This window comes from Magallana gigas, chromosome 1 (assembly GCF_963853765.1).
Source record: "Magallana gigas chromosome 1, xbMagGiga1.1, whole genome shotgun sequence".
NCBI lineage: Eukaryota > Metazoa > Mollusca > Bivalvia > Ostreida > Ostreidae > Magallana > Magallana gigas.
In genome coordinates, this window is record NC_088853.1 from 40,285,769 (window position 1) to 40,306,437 (window position 20,669).

The 20,669-nt window shown below is 31.8% G+C and overlaps 1 protein-coding gene and 1 long non-coding RNA gene across 2 annotated transcripts in view; one reads left to right on the plus strand and one right to left on the minus strand.

Annotated features, from left to right (window-relative positions):
* The window catches only part of LOC136273786 (uncharacterized), a 194,663-nt gene extending 178,534 nt beyond the window's left edge, over nucleotides 1-16,129 (minus strand). Inside the window, exons 1-2 of the long non-coding RNA XR_010712017.1 lie at nucleotides 16,076-16,129; nucleotides 11,081-11,143 (exon numbers count right to left, since the gene is read on the minus strand). This is a non-coding gene — a long non-coding RNA (uncharacterized lncRNA). The remainder of the gene's footprint in view (nucleotides 1-11,080; nucleotides 11,144-16,075) is intronic.
* On the plus strand, nucleotides 1,678-15,114 carry LOC105346030 (perlucin-like protein). The gene is made up of 6 exons (XM_034465757.2): nucleotides 1,678-1,976; nucleotides 7,726-7,788; nucleotides 10,402-10,455; nucleotides 11,348-11,418; nucleotides 13,275-13,350; nucleotides 14,499-15,114. The coding sequence occupies exons 1-6, from the start codon at nucleotides 1,841-1,843 to the stop codon at nucleotides 14,726-14,728; spliced, it is 630 nt and encodes a 209-aa protein (XP_034321648.2). The 5' UTR covers nucleotides 1,678-1,840; the 3' UTR covers nucleotides 14,729-15,114.
* Nucleotides 16,130-20,669: the final 4,540 nt, after the last annotated feature.

A 20,669-nucleotide genomic window follows, 5' to 3' on the forward strand; every position in this document is an offset into this window, starting at 1 on the left:
GGACAAGGATCAAACTCCATTCTAGTCGGAAACGTAAGCTGCTACTGCAGTGATTGTTTGGCTGGAAGCAACTGTTTATCGTGGAGAAAAGAATCAACAAAGCCGAAAGAAACTTTACCTACACCACTCTTTGACAAGGAAACTCAATTTGATATTAATCAGAATGATGTCACTGAAGGTAGACAACCAGTTGAATCTGAAACCGAAGAGCCTGCTGTGACCGTAGCAGCAACAAATTCAGTAATACAACATGACGAATTTCCATATCAGATTTCTTTTATGGAAAAGAAGAAAAAGATGTTTGCGTGGCCAAAAACCCCAGATGTTTTGTGGTGCAAAACATCCGACATTGTGTACACCATAAATGAGCCAAAACCCTCAGGAAAGTCAAAAAGATTATTTATAATCGACAATGATCTCTGGGAAAAACTTGACAATCTTTAAGTAACGGACATGTCCAAACATTGATTAAAAACAGTTGAAATATGTTACTCCGAGCTAATAATGTTTTTGTTGATGTTTAAGTTGCTATGTTTTTGTTAACTGTTTCATCATTTACACGAAACAAAAAGTTTCATAAAGAATTTAATTAAATTTAATACATTTTGTGCATTGTAACGTACATTTTACAAATTGTAACGAAAATTACAACACAAGTCTAAGTTATTTTACAAACAATATGTTGAGTTTTTTTTATAGATGTCTTTGTAATTAATCCGTAGTATACTACATTTTCCAAAAACAAAACAAGTGCTTTAAGAAATTAAACTTATTTTAAAATTTATGTATTTAAATTTATTTTTGTTCAATATTTTGTACAGAAATGAACATAAAATCAATATATAACCATTAGTATCCATATTAATTAAAAATAGGATTAATATTAGTCACTGTATTTCTAGGATGAACATAAATACTATGCAAGATTACCTTAAAGATATGTTTTAATTTTGAAATAACAAATGTCTAATTCTGTAATGTTCGTTACAATAGAGGTACTGTTTTTAAATCTCTGTTTGAAAAGTTTATAATTGCTTTTTATTTTGTTTAAATGTTTATATGTTTTGGTGTTAGTTAAATGAATAAAATTTGAACACAAGTCTAGTTTTAGTCCGTGTCTATTAAACATGAATTAGTTTGTATGATTAGATAATATGACATGACATTTGATTTTGGTAAAAACTTATTCGGGTCGTTTCTTTTAGCTGACAATAGATAGAAATTAATCGGAAGTATCAACGAAAGCCTAAACTGGTTTGCAGCTATTTTATGTATTTCATATAAAAAAATATAATTTATTAGGGTCTTTTCCTTTTTATGTCTCTTTTGAGAATTTACAAACCACATGTGGATTAGTAACGGATATTTCTTAGTACTTTAGTTACAGAAAAATGGTCAATGTTTGAAACGAGCTCACAAAAAAACGCTTTCTTTGATGTTAAAAATATTTTAGAAAAATAAACCTTACATATTATTTTTTTGAAAAAACAATATTCCATCAATGAGGACACTGTTTCATTTTTCTTCCAATACCCACTTTCATTTGCACCCATTTATTGAGTTTGAGTAATATATATATATATATATATATATATATATATATATATATATATATATATATATATATATATATATATATAATTTACTTCCTCTATGATTTTCCTAGAAATACAGCATGGAATATTTACAAGATTTAGCTGACTCAGACTGTCATTTGTCAATGTAACACGGGATATTCACTCCCCTAAGTGATTTTATCCTTGTATACGTTTTGAATTGTGAGCTATTCTTTCAGTTACTATTTGAAATTACACAACGAAAAAACCAAAAGGAAATAAAAATGTCTGGATTATATTTGATTCAAGTGGCAATGTGCTTTTGTTTCATGGGCGGTTATTATGGGCAACCATTGTATGAAGACAGATGCAGAAACAACCTTGTCAATGGGATGGACCAACGTTTAAAGGAAGCCTACGGTAAGATTTAAACTAATAGACGTTTAAAAAATCGTTGAATCCTTATAACTAAACAGAATCCTACATATCATACTATCCCTCGCCTATCATAGAAAGGCGCCTATGACATTTTTGCAGATTTTCATATTTTTGTATAATCGAGTGGAACACCAAAAAGTTGTCAAATCCAATCTGGTCTGGCTCTATGTCTGATCAAATAGATATTTTATCCATATAATGATACAAATATAACTTGTATTCAGCAGAAAAATCTTGACGTCAGGTTCTCTGAAGGTAACATCATTAATTTTAAAGAAGAACGGATCAAACATGGCTGTTATCTTAGTATAATGCATGTAAACTACAACTCCCATTTATCAATGTTGATAAGTAATAAAAGGCTAATTTGTTAAGTAATATAGGTCGTCAAGTTTGAACTTGGTTCAAGTCCAATGATTTTTTTACAGAGTTATGCCTCATGAAACTATGTTCATACAATGTTTTAAGGATTTATAGCTTCTTTTCAATTTAGCATTGAAATAACTTTTATGCTAAATTTGGCATTTGAAATTTTGGTTTCATGCAGGGGCACTCGTGGCTTATTAACACATCTAGTGAAAAGTACAATCATTGATTTGTTTCTCAACATATATGCCGCTTGTATAATTAAACAGTATGAAGCATTGCCATTAAGTGAACTGAATATTAACTTTGTGACGTTTTTAAATTTATTGCCGAGTTCTTATCTTTATTCAATGTAACCAATATATTAAAAACTAAAACAAGAATAAACACAAAAAAAACAACAAAACTCTTGATTATTTATAGCAACGACATAATCGATTCAGCTATTAAACAACCCGTTATAAGTTTATGTTCTACAACTTTCAAATTGACGTTCCAGTCGGTGTTTACATCGTATGTCAACTTAAGGGATGTCTTCACCCTTATTGATATAGGCTGCTTTTGAACCAAACTAGAATTGTCGTCGATCAAAGTTGAGAAAACGTCATATAATTTGAGTTTGCCTTAACAGAGAGCATTACAAAAGTTAAGAAACTCCCTTTTATTGTCATAAAAAGGTGGATAGAAAATATGTGCATTAACATAAACAGAGCTGACTTCATAGTTAAAGCAATATTATAGTTAAAAAAAGAAAAAAAGAAACTACCTAGAAATCTATATCACAATTGAGAGTGTCTAAACAATTTGATTCAAGAAAAAATCATATATGAAAACAAAGGGTTAAAATTCACTGTGACTTTTAAATTTCTTACGAAAACTAAAGATTGGATCAGCCCCTCTTAAATACTCAAATTGGACTTAAGCTAATTTAATGTTATTAAAACAATGGTTCCTATAAAACAATGCTGTCATATAACAGGAAGAAAAATCATCTCGATAATAAACACACCAACAGAGAATCTTGGTCAATATGTGTCCAATTCTTTACACTAATTGTACACACCACTTTAAACACTTATGTTAGGGATATCTCCGACACTCATAATAAAAATCAAGCCTTTCCGATTGCAATCTATGTCTGCGTGTCAATTATGATGGACATCCCTTTACACTTACATGCAGTTCGAAGAACTAATTACCACTGTATAAATAGCCTATGATGAGTTGGACAAGAGTGTTTATTCACTACAAGCCCATCCCACATCAGATCCAAGTGACTTACTCAAGCTAAATTTAGAAAATGTATTTGAATTAAACTCCCAAACATACACTGTATAAACAACTATAAGTTGTGCTATGTGGTCGAAGTGGTCCCCTGCTTTTGCAAAGTTCGCTTACATCAAATAACATAAACTTTTCATAAAATTTACACGAAAAAAAAAATGTATCATACTTTTTCATGAAAACTAAAATCCAACCCATGAGTTACATGTATAATCATCAATTGCATGAATTCACTTACGAAGCAAACATTTTATTTTTCTCAACAGTGTGGTATTCAAAAAATGTATTTATTGGCATTCAAACCCTTGATTTAAAAACATGAATAAAACAAGATTATCTTCTTTTTTTTTTAAACTTACCGTCTTTAGAGCGAACCCTAAACAGCAATTAGTCATCAAAGACAATTCAATTCTTTTTTCGTATATAAATGTCATCTTCATCTACATACCTTGGCGTTTGGAACATTTTTATGTCATGTGTCTTTTAAACCTGCTTGTCCAACATTGAGAAATGCCTACCCGAGCTTGTAAGTTAATATCGACTATAGTAGGGTAAAATAGATCTTGGGAAGGATCATGGACTCGTATTATTTTTATTAATTCAAAGTTATACCGCTCCATTCAGCATTTTGGTTAACAAAGTTTTTACACTTAGTTTTTAGAAGGTGCAAATAACTTGTTGTACTTAAATAAAAATAATAAATGAAAGCAAATAATTTCAATATATATTATAGAAAACTGCTTTCAACTAGTTTGACCTGAAAATCAAAAGGCTGAATTTCATTTATGGCAATTTGTATGGCTTTTTGGTTTTCTCACTTTTTAAGATTTAAAATCTTCAAAAATTATTAAGTCGTACATGAAAACGATCATTAGAAATTATCTCCCTTGTGCCGAACAGTAGTGTAACCAATGAAATAATCTAAATTTTCAAATCATGTATTTTCTACCAATCACAAAGGCAGGAAGTGCACAACCCGGAGACTGTAAATTATATCAACTCTTTATTTATACCGTCTTGAAAGGAAGACGGTAACAAGCTAATGCATACCACTACTATGAAGGAAGGAGTACTCGGAATGTATACGTTTTTAGGGTTTCGTCTAGGGAGAGACGAGCGGCCATATGGGGAATGCGAGCGAACTTACTATATAAAAAGAAATCCCAAGGGAATATAAAACAGACCTTTAAAAAAGGATTCTAAAATAGAAATGCAATCAATTCTAGCTTGAAAGTTACGACAAAGACATGACTCTCGCAGCTGATAATAATACAAAGGTTAAAACCTATTCCACTAGTCTTTGTAACTAAGAATAACCCGCAAATTTGTTAACTTAAACAAAATATAATAATATATCGACAAACAAAAGGCTAAAAAAAAAATTAAAAAAAATGTATTCTCAAATTTACAAACTGTGTCACATAAAATCAAAGGGGGGGGGGGGGGGGGGGGTATGCCTTACTTTCTCCCTTATTAAATATTTTACTTTTGAAGATTTGCAAATTAACTCCTGGTGATTGCAGATTTGATTATAAACGATAAGCATGATAGGATGAACGCACGATAGGATAGGATGAACGCACGATAGAACAATACATATGCACGATACGATAGGATAGGATTGTAAAGAATAACGTTGCGGGTACTGTAGGTGACGAATGGTAGTCATTCCTTTTTGAACGAGACATATGTTATTGACAATAAAATAATCCCATGGCAAGATATTAGTTTCCTTTTGTTTTGGGATACCAATGAGTAACCAATTTGTATAATGCTCGATATAAACGTGTGTTACATGTATAACATATGGTATATAATACAAGGTTTTAACGCTATACATAAATGAAGTTTTTACTCTAAAGAAAAACAAGGTATTTATACAAAAGCTTAAATTATTTTTTCTTAGAAAAAAAAGCTTAAGAACAAATTATAAGGGATATGCATGGTTCTGTGACTTGAGTTCAATGTTTCAGCAAAAAAGATAAGATTAGTGATATTTCTGGATACTGACTCATATTCTAATATTGATATTTTTTATAAAGCATTTATAACGTATGGGTCTTTATCCAAATCTCTTAGAAAATAACATATAATGATTCTACTTAAAGAATATGTTTCATAAATTATTAGAGGTTTTAATACATCTCATTTTTTTATGTTTGTAATTGGTCCTATGTTATTTGCAATCTCAAAATAGGCCATCTTTTGTTTTAATCATTTAGTTTATCATTTTCCCCTGTCTATAAAGAAAAAAATATACTTGCAAAGTAAAACAATGAAACAGGAAGAAAACAAGGTGCACTTATAGTGTTATTTTGATATTCAAATTGCCATAAACTTTTGAACTATTGTTCATCATGTGTAAATTATAAAAACAAAATGATCTTAACGACAATTTGTTAAACTGATTTTGATGTTGACTAAACATATCATGGGTTCTTTTTTTTCGATTTCCTTTTGAGCTAAATAAGGTTATAGAAATTATTTATCATATTTGAGTCTTTTGACATTTTTAACAGGACTATTAATATTGTTTTATTCAGAATGACTTGACTTTGTTCCAAATGTAACGCACTTAAAAAGTAAAAAAAAATGCCAAAGTGCGTAATTTTGCAAAGTGCGCAAAACATTCCTATAGCGTAGGTTGTTTATAGAACAGCATCTACCAATACATCAAGAATGTGTTTCTTTGTTAAAGAAAATCACGGGTAGAAAGCCATGTTTTAGCGTCCAGCTGAAATATGATTTAGTCATCCCATGGCTTCCAATGGCGCTCACATGTGAGCAGAACTATTTCTTTATTCCTATTAAGCAGTGTTTTTTAAGGACTTGTACATGAAAAAAAAGAAATCACTCGTTGTGGCTATTTAGGTAAATCGATGGCGTTTTATCCATTAACAATTGTTACTTCCATTCTTACGTCGACTCGATATATCCCAGTAAACTTGAACTAAAAGATACCACAGAGTCCGAATCAATCTATTTCATACTTAGATGGTTTACTAAAGAAAGACATCAATGATAACTTAACAACAAAACTTTTTGATAAACGACATGCCTTTAATTTTTCTATCTTCATCTGTCCTTACTTATGTAGCAATATACATATACTATGTACCTTCATCACCTGCATATGGTGTTTTTGTCTGGCAAGTGATTGATAGGCTAGAGCATGCTCTATGTAAGAAGAATTTCTGAAAAGATGCAAACTACTGACAAACAAGTTAACAAAACAATATTATCAATGGTCTCGATTGAAATTATCATTCTACGATCGATACAACGACATGGTCAGCCAATACTTCAATGTACAATCTTCCGAATGCTGATTGAAGTTCTACGTAGTTATTGTTATGCCATTATTAACCACCTTCTCCGCACTATAACGTATAACCTGTTATCCTACAATCACGCATTTTGATGCATATACCTTTATCCTGCAATCACCCACTTTAGTCGTTTACTCTTACGACTCCGACAACATGTAATTCATTGTTTTATTTATTATTTATTTATTTATTGATGGTATCATAATAAAGATAAATATATAAAAAAAATATATCATTGGATCTCGAAATCTTTTGCAAATAATATTTTTTCTTTAATTTTTGAAATGTCCTAGTCGCCTGATTAGTTCGCTAAGTTTGGAGAAATCCGTGTCTGCTATGATCCTGTTTTGTATTTTTTTTTCTTCTTTGGACGTTTGATTTTGAATCACTGTTCGTTATCACAACAATTTATCTATAGAAATTGTAAAAAAAAAAATATCTGAAAACATTGAGATTTAATAGTAGAAAATTTCAACAAGACACTAAAATTCAGTATTAAGATAAAATGAACTTTTGATAGGTGACAAACTTTGCGAGTTGTGTCTCTAAATAACTACCTAAATTGTAGTATTTGTTACCAAATGTTAACAAAAGTAAAATGTGTAAAAAAAATAGTGGATGGATTTTTTTTTCTAAGCCGTATGAATTTGAAAATGTTATGTTATTTTTTTTGTTAGTTTGTTTGACATGTCACTGACGTAACGCAATCAGATCAAAAGTTAGGCTTCAAATGTTACATTTATTCTTAACAGATCGGGACGTGCTATTGCAGACTCAAGTGGACAACTTAAAAAATCAACTTGATTTTGTTAGAGGTATGTTTATGAATGAGATGTTATGTTAAGTTCAACAATTAAGCAAAATTGTATATACATTTACTACCTTAACTATTTGAATTATTTAATAAAACACTAGATTATTAAAGTTCATTACCCAAAGATATGATTTATAAACAAGTCTTACAGTTATTGGGTGCTTAATTCTCTTTGTTCATTTTTCTTTCTTTTTTACAAAAAAAGTTGAGCTTTGTAACATTTGTCCCTGAATTCGTCAAGATAATATTCGTTAAATATAACAAAGAAACATAAAATCAGTAACGTAATGACCAAATATATCAATTTGTTTTGTATGATGGATAATTTTTTAAGCGCATTTAAAGGTTGTCATAGCATGGGCGGATCCAGAGGGGGGGGGGGGGTGTTCCGGGGGTTGGAACATACCCCCTTTCTCTTGGAAATGTGGGGTTTTTTTTACCATTAAATTGTATATTATAGACGACTATTATCAATTTTTATTTTATGTTTCACAAATATATTAAAACACAAATACTTCGAAAAATATCGTATTTATAAGAATAGATATAACAGATATAATATGTAAATGTGTCTATATTAAGTTGTTTCGGAATGATTAATTCATACGGATACAGTGTAGTTTAGTAAAATATAGTACGCTCCCTCAGCATCCGTTTTTCATTTGACTAAGTAAACATGTGGAGAATAGAAAAATTACGTAATGCAATATTGGATGAAAACATAAATACATGTTTTCAAGACTCGGAGTTTTTGACGCAAGAGATTTGTGAAAAGGTTTTACAGGATGTAAATCAAAACACAACAGTTCGAAACATTGTTGAAGATGCTATTGCATCAGTGTTAGTGCCAGATGATATAGAGCACCAATTTAGGAGAGCACTTCAAATATCCGGTGATGGAAATTGCTTGTTCAATTGCGTTTCCGTCTATTTAGCAGGTAACATTTCCCTTTCAACACAGTTGCGTGTACTTGTCGCTGCAGAATTGCTTATTAAATCTAAAAAATATGCAAACCATTCTGTGCTAGAAAACAGGGTGTCACATACAAGGATATTTTCAGATCACGAGGATACGCTTTTTTCCCTTTTACTTACAGGCGAAGCCAGTGACCTTTTTTACAGAACAAGAGACAGAGAGGCGGCTATCCGCCACGAGGCTCTGTTTACGTGTACCGATAAAAAATGGTCGTCAATGATACATATTCTGGCCCTCTCAAACCTACTTCAATTAAATATAGAGTTTATGTATCCAAACGCAAATGAAAAACTTTGTCCTCTTTTTCATGACCGCATTTCCCCTTTCGATTCACCTTGAGTTGTTGATGCAAATTTTGGCATTATTTGGTCACGAGATGGTTATCTAGATACACGGACTGGATTTGCATATGCACTTTACTAATGATTGTTGTGAAGTGGTTTCTTATTATGTCCCTGGGTGTTGTAAAGATGTTTCTAAATCTGTTTCCAAATGTAAAGATATTTCTAACTCTGGCCCTGAGAGTTTTACAGATGTGCCAAACTCTGTCCCTGAGTGTTCTGAAGCATCAGTTCCGGGAAAAAAGTTAAACATTAATACATATGAGTGGCAAAAGCGGGAAAACTACTGCTAACAATGCTCAGGAGGAAAAACCTTCAAAGGACTTTGGTGATGCTCAGTCATTTTTATATGACATCGGGAGATAAACTCTAGTTCATTTCATTTAACTGATCAAGAGAGGTATACATTTCTAAAACACCACTTTCGTCCTGATGAAAACTTTTCACAGTTTTGCCAGCAAACCGTTATTAAAGGGACCCTTAAAAAAGTACACGCTTACTTTCCAATATTCATGGTTGATAAAAATATCCTTGGTTGGTTTACAGTCCCATTTTGGGCGGCAGACTTTGCAAATATTGCATTTATTCCCACCTCAGACAGGTCGTGGCAAATATGCAGTTCTCGTTTCAAGACCATTTGTAAACTTAACTAAAGCTGTCGGCAAAGAAGGCGTTCCTGAAAATAACGCAAATTGCGATTATCATTAAAAGTCAAAGGATCTTCTTTCGCTGCAGTTATTCAAAATCCAAAAGAAAGTGTTTGATATAGACTTTAAGAGGCCAACGGATTGATATACAAAAAATGAACACATTCTTAAAAGCATTATTAAAGTTGTCTTGTTATGTGGAAAACAAAACATCGCATTGAGAGGCACAGGGACGACAGTACTTCTACCACCGGTAGCAAGGGTAATTTCCATGCTATTTTGTCATTGATATCTGACAGTGATAATGTTCTAAGGCAACATCTCTTGGAGGGTCGTAAAAATGCACAATACACTTCACAAACAATTCAAAACCAATTAATATTTATCATTGGTATGTTTATCAGGAACCACCTTACAAAAATTTTAAAATCAGGGGAGGTAAATTCGTTTTATAGTGTAATTCCCGATGAAGTTACAGATTCTTCAAACAAAGAGATCCTCTCCAAGAATTTTTCTATAGCACTTTCTATATCATCTGTCTGGAACACCCCCCCCCCCTTATCATATTGCTGGGTCCGCCTCTGCATAGAAGTACAAAAACTGATTGCACTTAGCAACAACAATAATACTGGTTTTTTTTTTGGTTTCAGGGACGGTAGAATTTTTACAATTTCATCGTATGTGTTTAAATGAAAACGGAACATGTAAGTCTTCTATTCTGTCTTCATCAGTCTGTCTGTCTGAGATGACGGACACATATCGTTTTATATTTACGCATTCACTTTTTGAGCGATTAGCTGTTATTCCTGCATACCATCAGACTGGCTCAAATTGTCAAAGTAACGCATGAATTATTTGGGTCACTCATTTTTCTATGTACTCATACCAACAACTTTTCGTTAAAAAATCACGTATTGTAATGAAACACGCAATTCAGACATACGAAAAAACATATTTATTTTACGAAATTACATTCATTCTTTGCGGTTTCTGAAATAATGTTTGAATGAATACCATATGTGTAAGTTTTTTATTAAGTGTTCTATCTGTGATCTATTTGTCTCTATATCTATCCCACTATCTTTCTATCCCACTATCTATCCCACCATCTATCTATCTATCTATCGTAATCAATACGTAAAATAATCATCATTACAGTTATCTGAAATGTAAATATAAATGCAACCTAAATATTTAGCAATATGTTCATGAAATTACTGACTGTATAACTGTAATGCACACGCTAATAACAATGATACAGGAAGAATAAGTATGAGGTTAGCCAGAGAAAATAGTTATATCTATCAACAAGAACAAACTCAAAATTACCTTTAAATTTGTTCTTAACATTTGCCTTTTCAAACGAGATCCATTTGCTCTTTCGTGTTTTATCTGAAAAGTATTCATATGCATGTATTTTGTCTGCGTAGTTCATAATATGTTACCATTTTAGGTCATCTGGTATTAATATTAGGACATACTGAAAATGAATATTACTAAATATTTCTTTACATCTGAATTGTCTGAAGTTCATTGTTTTGCAAATACAGTTCAGATATATCGTAACCAATGTACTTTTTATCAATGTACACTCAGATTATGAAGAAAACTCCTTCAAGAATCAATATTGTTTCATAGAAACTTCTTTGACCTGGAATGATGCCAAGGTACGTTGTGTTTTATATTCAAATAACCTACCAATTTCATTTTTTCAAATATGTATACATCATTTACACTTACTTTGAAGAAAAGCATTGCTTCAAACAAACATATTTGTCCGTGTAAAAGTAATCAAAACCACAAACACCCCTGCGAATATGTTTGGAATGTATTCTTCGTCGTTGCTAAGTATAAAATAATGTAATAAAGTAATAAATCCAGAGGCCCTCTAATGAAAATTGAAATGAGATTTCCTTGATATTTGTTCAATTCCTGTGAAATTTTGAGCGGAAGTAAAAGTGTTCGGATGGTATTCTCAAAAAAACGGAATTATTGGTCGTGCTTCATATCATATTCTACCTTTATTTTTGTTAAAATATGAAATTTATTAAGGTATATGTCTTATGTCATCATTAAGTGGTTATTTAAATTAAAACATGATATTCATAACAGAGTTATCGTTCTTGTTCAACCATTTTACACGTGGTTGAAAATATAAACATATGGTTGCTTGATAAAATTATTACTATGTTTGATGCATTTGGTGTGCAATAATATGCTTGTTAAAAAAATTGGCGACTGTTTTGTATAATAACTTATTAATGTTACGTGCCATTTTTAGGGAACATTCTGCATAAAACAGCATAGTCTGTTTCACTTGTGATACTATATCTAGGTCAGGCACGGATCGAAAATTAATCCTTAGGCGAATTCGCTACCAAGCATGTTTAATGTTGAAACAGCAGAAAAAAGCTATATTTTCTATTGGCATTTATTTTTAGAACTCATTTAAAAAAAACCTTCTAGATTTTATATTATTGACTACAAGTACAGTAAAACACGGTTATAGCGAACACGCTTATATTGAATTGACGCTTATAGCGAAGTGCAATTTATTCCCTGAGACTTTATTTCATGTTGTAAATTTAACGGAGATAACGAATTACACTTAAAATGAAGTATTACTGCCCGTCCCTGGGACTTCGTTATCTGCGTGTTTTACTGTACCTAGATTCTAGGAAATTAACTAAAAATACGAGCTAAGATTTTTACTGCGAATCTAAAAATGTCAAATAAAACCACATGGTCTAAATTAAGATGACAATAGGATTCGCAGGGGTGCTAAGCCCGCCGTATTTTATTATTTTTTTCGCATGTTAAAGTTTTATAATTGTACTTAATCAAATGCCAGGAGTTTCCTTTTCATATCACCGATATTTGAAGCTTTTTGAAAAAGCCAAGATATTTTTGAAAAAATTGTTTTGAAGTGAAATATACTCCGTTACCAATATTCAATTTGACATCATTTTGAAGAGGAGGCAAAAGCTTGTTTAAAACTTTCTTTTCAAGGGACTGTAGGTGGCAATTTATATACATTTCGTTAGCCAATAATGATTTGTTAATAAATGTGTACATGTAGTACAAAAATGACATGGCTTTTTATTGTGTTTTCTGAAAAATCCTGATAACCTGTCAAACAAATTTATTGTTATAAAACATCATTTTATATTTAATTCCTTATATCTCTATGCACCTCTTAAATGAAGTACATGTATATATGGCAGACTAAATTTAAGATTTTTGATATAGTTTATTCTATCAGATGGCATTTTTAATTGTCACAGGATATTGATATTAAGACTAACAGTAAAACTGGAATATGTTCTAATGTTCTCACGATTTTAACTTTTTTATCTTAATTAATATAGAGAATGATTCAATTTACCCCTCTACGATATTCACGTATTACCTGTGAGAATGTAAACATAAGTGTTCTATGTTAAATGTTTAGAAATTCTCTATCGATTTATAACATATCCCTATGTTTGTGCAGATATTTGATAGATTATGTATTTTTTTACAGAAGAAATGCGAATCATTTAAGTCATATCTTCTCGAGATCAACTCGAAAGCAGAACAAAACTGGTTGAAAGATAAAGGTAAATGTGTATTATGTGTATTAACATAAATTCATAATTCTTTAAAATCATTCGTGTTTAAGAAACTCTTAAATTACATAATATTTGCCCAAACACAATTTATTTTATGCATAATGGTAAATCTTGACAATCTGTTTTACATTAGAAAATCTCACATGAGAAATGAAATAAACCGCAAAGCATTGTATTCACTGTTTTCAAACACACAGCCAACTAAGCACGCTGGACCAAAATAACTCGACACTAAAGATAAGCCAAATCACTTAGGTATCCCACTACTTAATGTTCTTGTATCAACAATTTCTTGAGAAGAATATCACTGAAATCTGTAGAAAAGCATATTTAGAAAAATCAAAGACAATGGGGGTCAGTCATTATTCTTTCAAGTTATGGCCAATTTAATTTTACCTTTTTGCACCTAAAATGCAGTTTAAGGATTTGTTGTCAGTAATTTTGATTAAGCAAATCATTTCTTCAGATATTGTATTTAATAATGCATAATGGTCTAACTGAATATTGGGATTAGAAAAAAAAATTAAAAGTTGCATAAATTCTTTTGTGATCTTTTTACTCATAGACAGTTTATATAATAGTTACAATTTGATTTGAAATGAAAATATTTTGAATATCAAAATATTTATAAGATCATTCCTGTGTGCCTTGATATGTATTCAGGTAAAAAAGGTAAAATTTCTCGAAAGATTTGGTTTTAAGAATTTCAGACATTTTCTAGATATTTGCATGAATTTATGCTAAATGTATATCATTCAAGATTTAATTTTTGAACATGTCACAAAGAACCTATGTAATATGTTACATACCTACAAATGTTAAAAATGTGAAAAATAAAGTATAATAAAAAGAAATGTGTATTAAAAAAAATCAAAAATTGCTTGTTTCTGTCATTTTCGTCTAAAAAAAAAACCGCGGCAAGAAAAAAATTGTTACTCTAAAACTTTCTTAAAATCTAATGGTTTTCTTAATGAATGTTGTGTATTTATGAAATAATCATCTTTCTGAAATGTTTAAATAAATGCAATTATTCATTTAAAATATAATGATCATCTGCGCACCTAAATCAAAGCGTGAGATTTGAGATACCTTAGTTAAATCTCATCTTTATTATACAAAGACTCATCGATTATTAGTTTCAGGAGGCTATTGGTGGACAGGCGCCATCAAAGATAGAAATAAGAACATTTGGGTATGGGATCATTCAGACAGTGAACTGGTTTTCACGAACTGGGATTCGAAGGATTCCCAACCGAACGGCGAGAGTAAGGAAAAAGATGAAAATTGTGTTTTGTCAGAGTTCGGTTTCTGGCATGATTATCCGTGTCAAGACACATTCAACATGATTTGTGAGAGAGGAGAATAAAAAGCTCCAATGGTCTATGTCAGCAATGTCAAACTTTAACCGCCGCCTGTCCTCCCGATGATGCTACTAACGCCAAATTCTGATAGATGTATTTTTATGTACATTTCTTGTGTGACCGATGTGTATATTTATTAATTGCAAATGGTTTAACATTTCAATTCCTTCTGTTGTTCTTAACTGTAATCACGCTATGAAAAAATGGTAATGATTATACATTGTTTAAAAAAGGAATTTATTTACTCTAGTTTTGATTAAAACAAAATTATAATTTTAATACTTAACGATGTACAGTGTAATAGCTCCTTACAACGTATAAAACGCATGGTTATCGCCTCGCCTTCTATGGACTTTACCGACCCACAAACTTTTGTAAAAAGTCAGTGACAAACCTAAGAAGAAATATTGTAAGGGGCCTTCATATAAAAAATACAAGATGAAAAAACTGATTTGACCTAAGGAAAACATGGTTATCTAACGAGGAGTGGTGAATTTATTATACCGAAGGACATTCCGGTTGGGGGGGGGGGGGGGGGGGCTGGATATGCATTTAACAAGATTCTTAATGAATGCAAAGAAAGCAAATGAATCCGACACGTTAAAGTCAAGTCTAGGAAATGGGAACCGTTATTTGGCTGACAAGAAGTTGAACATTAATATCGTTACTGTCTTCCTAAAATAAGAGAGTTGAAATAATTAAATGTCTCCGGGTTGTGAACTTTCTCTTCTTTGTGATAGGTGGAAAATACATTATATGAAAAATGTATATAGGTAGAAAAATGCATTATATGAACAATTACATTTATTTCATTGGTTGAAAAACTATCCGGCGCAAGGGAGATAATTTTCTGATTTTTTTTTTACGTATTACTTAACAATCTTCGTAGATTTTAAACTTTGCATATTAGATACTGTAAAACTAACATGAGCAGAACAAGATGCTGAATGCTGTGGTATTACGTTTGATTTTATTTGAATAATACGACCCTTCCTAAGGTCTCTTTTTTCCTACTATATTCGATCTCAACTCACAAGCACGTAATATGCATTTCTCAATTTTAGGCACGCACGCTTTTCGGTTTGGTCGATTTGAAATTATTAGCATTCTCATCCCTAATATGTGCATGATAGTTTATTTGCACCCATTTATTTTACCCGGCCTAACCTTAAAAGTGCACCTTTCTCTCTTACAGCTGATGAACATGAACTATTCAAAATTGTAGATTAATAAATAACATAGGTTTCTATCAATCATTTGAAAACATGAAACCATTCGTAAATAAAATTGCCTTTTCTAATTGAATTGTCTCATATGGTTATTAGATTTACCATTATATGTTATTTACTTACATTTTTTGTCAATACTTTGTTTCAAATCAGTGTTGCACTTTTCAAATTATACTGCAAATAACAAAAAATAATTATGGGAAATCGTACAATTCAATTTACATGCATAAGGCATGTCAACAGTAATTTGATGTTTTATGAAAGGTCTACATATATTTTGCATGGATGGGTAAAATGACCAAATGAAAGTTACACATAGACATTCTACACAAACAGTACCATATACATGCATGACCATGCATGTAGATTCCTCATTTAAAGAAAATCAGATGGAGACATGCAGTCATTTGTTTATTATTATTATTCTTTTTTATTACCAATAGTACAGCATCATAAGTATGAACCCTTGTGAGACAATTTCAAACAATGCTATGATAGTAATATACTGAGTTATAAAAAAAACAAGTAATAAGAATTAATGTGCATGAACATTTTATATCAACTAAATGAATGTGTAAGGAATATAAATGGACTGTGTTAGAATAATTTTGAACACGGTAGAAAGGTGTTATTGATCAGCTGTTCATCAATTTCCAGAAAATGAAATCAGCTGTTTATAATAATATTTTAGCCTGTACTGTACTGATTTTTGGAAAATCAAATCAGCTGTTTTCACACAGTCGTGTGCTGTTTACTGACAAATTGAAAAAAAAAAGTTGTGTAAAGCTAAGTATTGTCAGTACAAGTACTATGAACTGATTCGTATCGATTGGTTCTGATGAAAATGATCAACAATTTAACGGTCGGGCAATAAAGCAACATGTACATTGTATAGGCCTTAATGTAAACAATACAGTCTCTTCTCATGTTTTGAATGAAACAACACATTTAGTCGGTTGAAAATTCATCAACAATCACAATAAAATAGTTATTAAGCGGTAGATAACAAATACACTGTATATCCATTCTACTTAGCTGATAAATCATCAAAAATCACTATCATCGTAAAATACCAGCTACACGTGTTTTCATCGTCTGACGAGCGCTTTTAGGACACAGATTCACACCCATACGACAGATGCGTTTTGAAAATTTTTCGTCTATTCTGATTATTGTAAACTTACAAGTTTAGCTTTTTTAAAAAGCTTACCGTCTTTAGAACAAATCCTAAACAGTAATTAGTTATCAAAGACAGTTTAATTCTTTTTTTATATAAATGTCACCTTACTCTACATAGCATGGCGAGTGGATTTATCCGAACATTTTTGTGTCATGTGTCGTTTAAGCCTGCTTGTCTAAAATTGAGAACTGTGTACCCGAGCTTGTAAGTTGAGATCGACTGTAGGGTGAAAAAGATCTTAGGTAGGGTCGTAGACTCGTATTATTTTGATAAAATCAAAGTTATACCACTGCATTTATCTATCTAAGGTGCAAATAACTTCACCGATATTAGGCATACCGCATCAATTTTTGTTTTTGTTTTACATTTTGGTAAAAATATTTGAATAAACAATTAATTTCAATAGATATTGTAGAATGTTACTTTCAACTAGTTCGACCTGAAAACCAAAGGCTGAATTTCATTCATAGCAATTTCTATCGCTTTTGCGTTTTCTCACTTTTTAAGATTTGAAATCTACGAAATCTGTTAAGTCGTACGTGAAAAAGATCATCAGAAAATTATCTCCCTTGCGCCGAACAGTATTTCAACCAATGAAATAATTGTAAATTTTCACATCATGTATTTTCAACCAATCACAAAGGAAAGGAACTGCACAACCCGGAAGAAGACGGTAATAAAAAAACACAAAATAAGAGGCGAGGCGTATATAATGACGGCAAATCCCATTATCCCTTCATTTGCATATCAAAACGACGTGTAGCCTTATCTGTCCTGCGTTCAGTAGTTTTTTGGAAATAAGGTCTTATACTGTAACAATATGTTTGAATTCCCATGGGCACCAATTGCGCCCAATGGTTAACTGACCTATTTTTGTATTCTTATGAAGCAGAATTTGTTCAAAATCGTGTACGCTAAAAAATCGTAATATCTCAGTGAATTTGAATAAAAGCCTGCGTCATCTGTTTCATATTGGATATTTTACTGGAAAGGGGCATTGATGGTAACTTTACAACAAAACTTAATGAAAAACGTAATGACTTCAATTTTTCTACAGTTAACTTTCCTAACTTATGTAGTAATATACCTTCATTACCTGCATATGGAGTTTTTGTCTCTCAGTTAATTGACTATCAACACTCTCAATTGAAGTCAGTTTTTCGTAAGTTCTGTGGTGGTTTAAAGGATCTTGTCAGCAAATACATCTTAGACTAGGTCGCATGCTGACTAACGTTTTTCACAATTATTGTTAGATCATAATCAATCACCTCCGTAAGTTTTCCGTATTTCCCGATAACGAAAATGAGCACACAGTGGGTGTGACCGTTCACCAGAGGATGCTCACTACCCCATGACACCTGGTCCTGCATCTAATTTTTAAGAGGTCCGTGGTTGTTCCTGCTCCTCTTTTGTATTTTTTTTTTTGGACTTTAGAATTTTAACACTTTTATTATTAGCGCATGTTATGTTGTGCAAGAAGCACAGCATGTTATGATGAACCGTTCTGTATTTTTGCTTTCCAAGTAGCAAGAAACAATAAAACTTTATGTCTAGTAAGCGAAGTGTTCCTCCAAAAGAACTTCGAACGCATGTAAAAACAAGTATTCCTTTTAAAGGAATGATCGACTTGAAATATTATTGGTCAGCTCTGTTTATATAATATACGCAACATGTAGTGTATACGCAACATGTAGTGAACTATATATAGCACCGTTTTATTGATTTCCAAAATGACAAGGCATGAGTGAGCTTTACTTTTAGTAGGCGAATTATACTTCCGACTAATATTTCTTACGCATATATGTGAAAAAAACGTAACTTGAATCATTTTGTATGTAACTCTATAAATGTTTTATTTTCAGGGTAAACGGATAAGATTACCGTTTTAGTAATCTACGTCTAACTAAAGATTTAAATAAGGTTGTCATTGCATAGTAAATAAAATAGTGCAAGGCGCAATTCGTGCGCAATTAGTTAAATTTTCCGGATACCTCATAAGGTCACAAATGTGATCGGCCGAAGCCAATCACAAAAAGCAATACTCCAATCAATATGTAACTGTATAAATGTTTCATTTCAAGAAAAATGCATAAAAAAAAATTTTCTTATGTATTACGCTATTAATTAATATTCAAACTAGAGGTACTGTGATCAAGCTCACAATTGAGACCCCCCGCTAAGAAAAAAATCAAAACGCGCGTATTTTTGCTATTATAGAAAATATTGGATGAATCTATTTTAATGTCCATTTTCTATAAATAACAACTGCTCTTTTTAAAAAAAAACTGTTAATGCTAACAGGAGTAAACAAACCAATTTCTATCCTTTAATTCCATTTTATCTTAAGTTAATTGTTAATGCATGAGGATATTTGCATCCTTCCGTTAACAACCATGACTCGAATTAAACGAAATCCACATGTCAAGCAGCCATTTAATATTTAAACATTTTGAATTTTTGGTATACTGAGCCCGACGTTTTTCCAATTTGTTTCCATATATTTTTCCCCCCAAATAAATTTCATCGGGGCAGGCCTATTTCAAAGAGACGTGAATGAAAAACTAAAAATAATGTTATGTGGACTGAGAAGAGCAAGCTTTGTGTCAAATTTTAGCTTCTAATATTTCCATATATACAAGACATGACACAGACAGAATTTAGCATTTTAGAAACAATGACCTTGAACTTCCTCAATTGACCTTTGGTCAAGGTCATGACACACCCTTTGGTCATGAGCAATATTTGTGCAAAGTAAAAACTTCCAATGTTTCTCCATAAGAAAGAAATGGACCGGACACGAATTTTGCATTTTTTTACGCGTGACCTTGACCTTGCCTGAATGACCTTGGGTCAAGGTCATGACACACCCTTAGGTAATAAGCAATCTTTGTGTGAAGTGAGAACTTCCAATGTTTTATCCATAAGAAAGATATGGACCGGACAATAATTTTGCATTTTTTCTGTCAGTGACCTTGACCTTGTCCAAATGACCTTGGGTTATGGTCATGACACACCCTTAGGTCATAAGCAATCTTTGTGTGAAGTAAAAATTCCAATGTTTCTCCATAAGATAAATATGGACCGGACACGATTGCACAGACAGATGGACGGACGGACTGATCTTGCCTGAATTACCTTGGGTCAAGGTCATGACACATCCTTAGGTCATAAGCAATCTTTGTGTGAAGTAACAACTTTAAATGTTTCTCCATAAGAAAGATATGGACCGGACAGAAATTTTGCATTTTTACTGCCAGTGACCTTGACCGAATGACCTTGGAACAAGGTCATGACACACCCTTAGGTCATAAGAAATCTTTGTGTGAAGTAAGAACTTCCAGTGTTTCTCCATAAGAAAGATATGGACCGGACACGATTGCACAGACAGACGGACGGACGGAGTAGGTGATTCCTATATCCCCCCCCCCCCCCAAAAAAAAAAAACAAACAAAAAAAACTTTGATTGCGGGTGGTATAATGAAGCTGTCACTGCATAGTTAACAAATTAGTCCAACGCGCAATGTATGTACATGTACA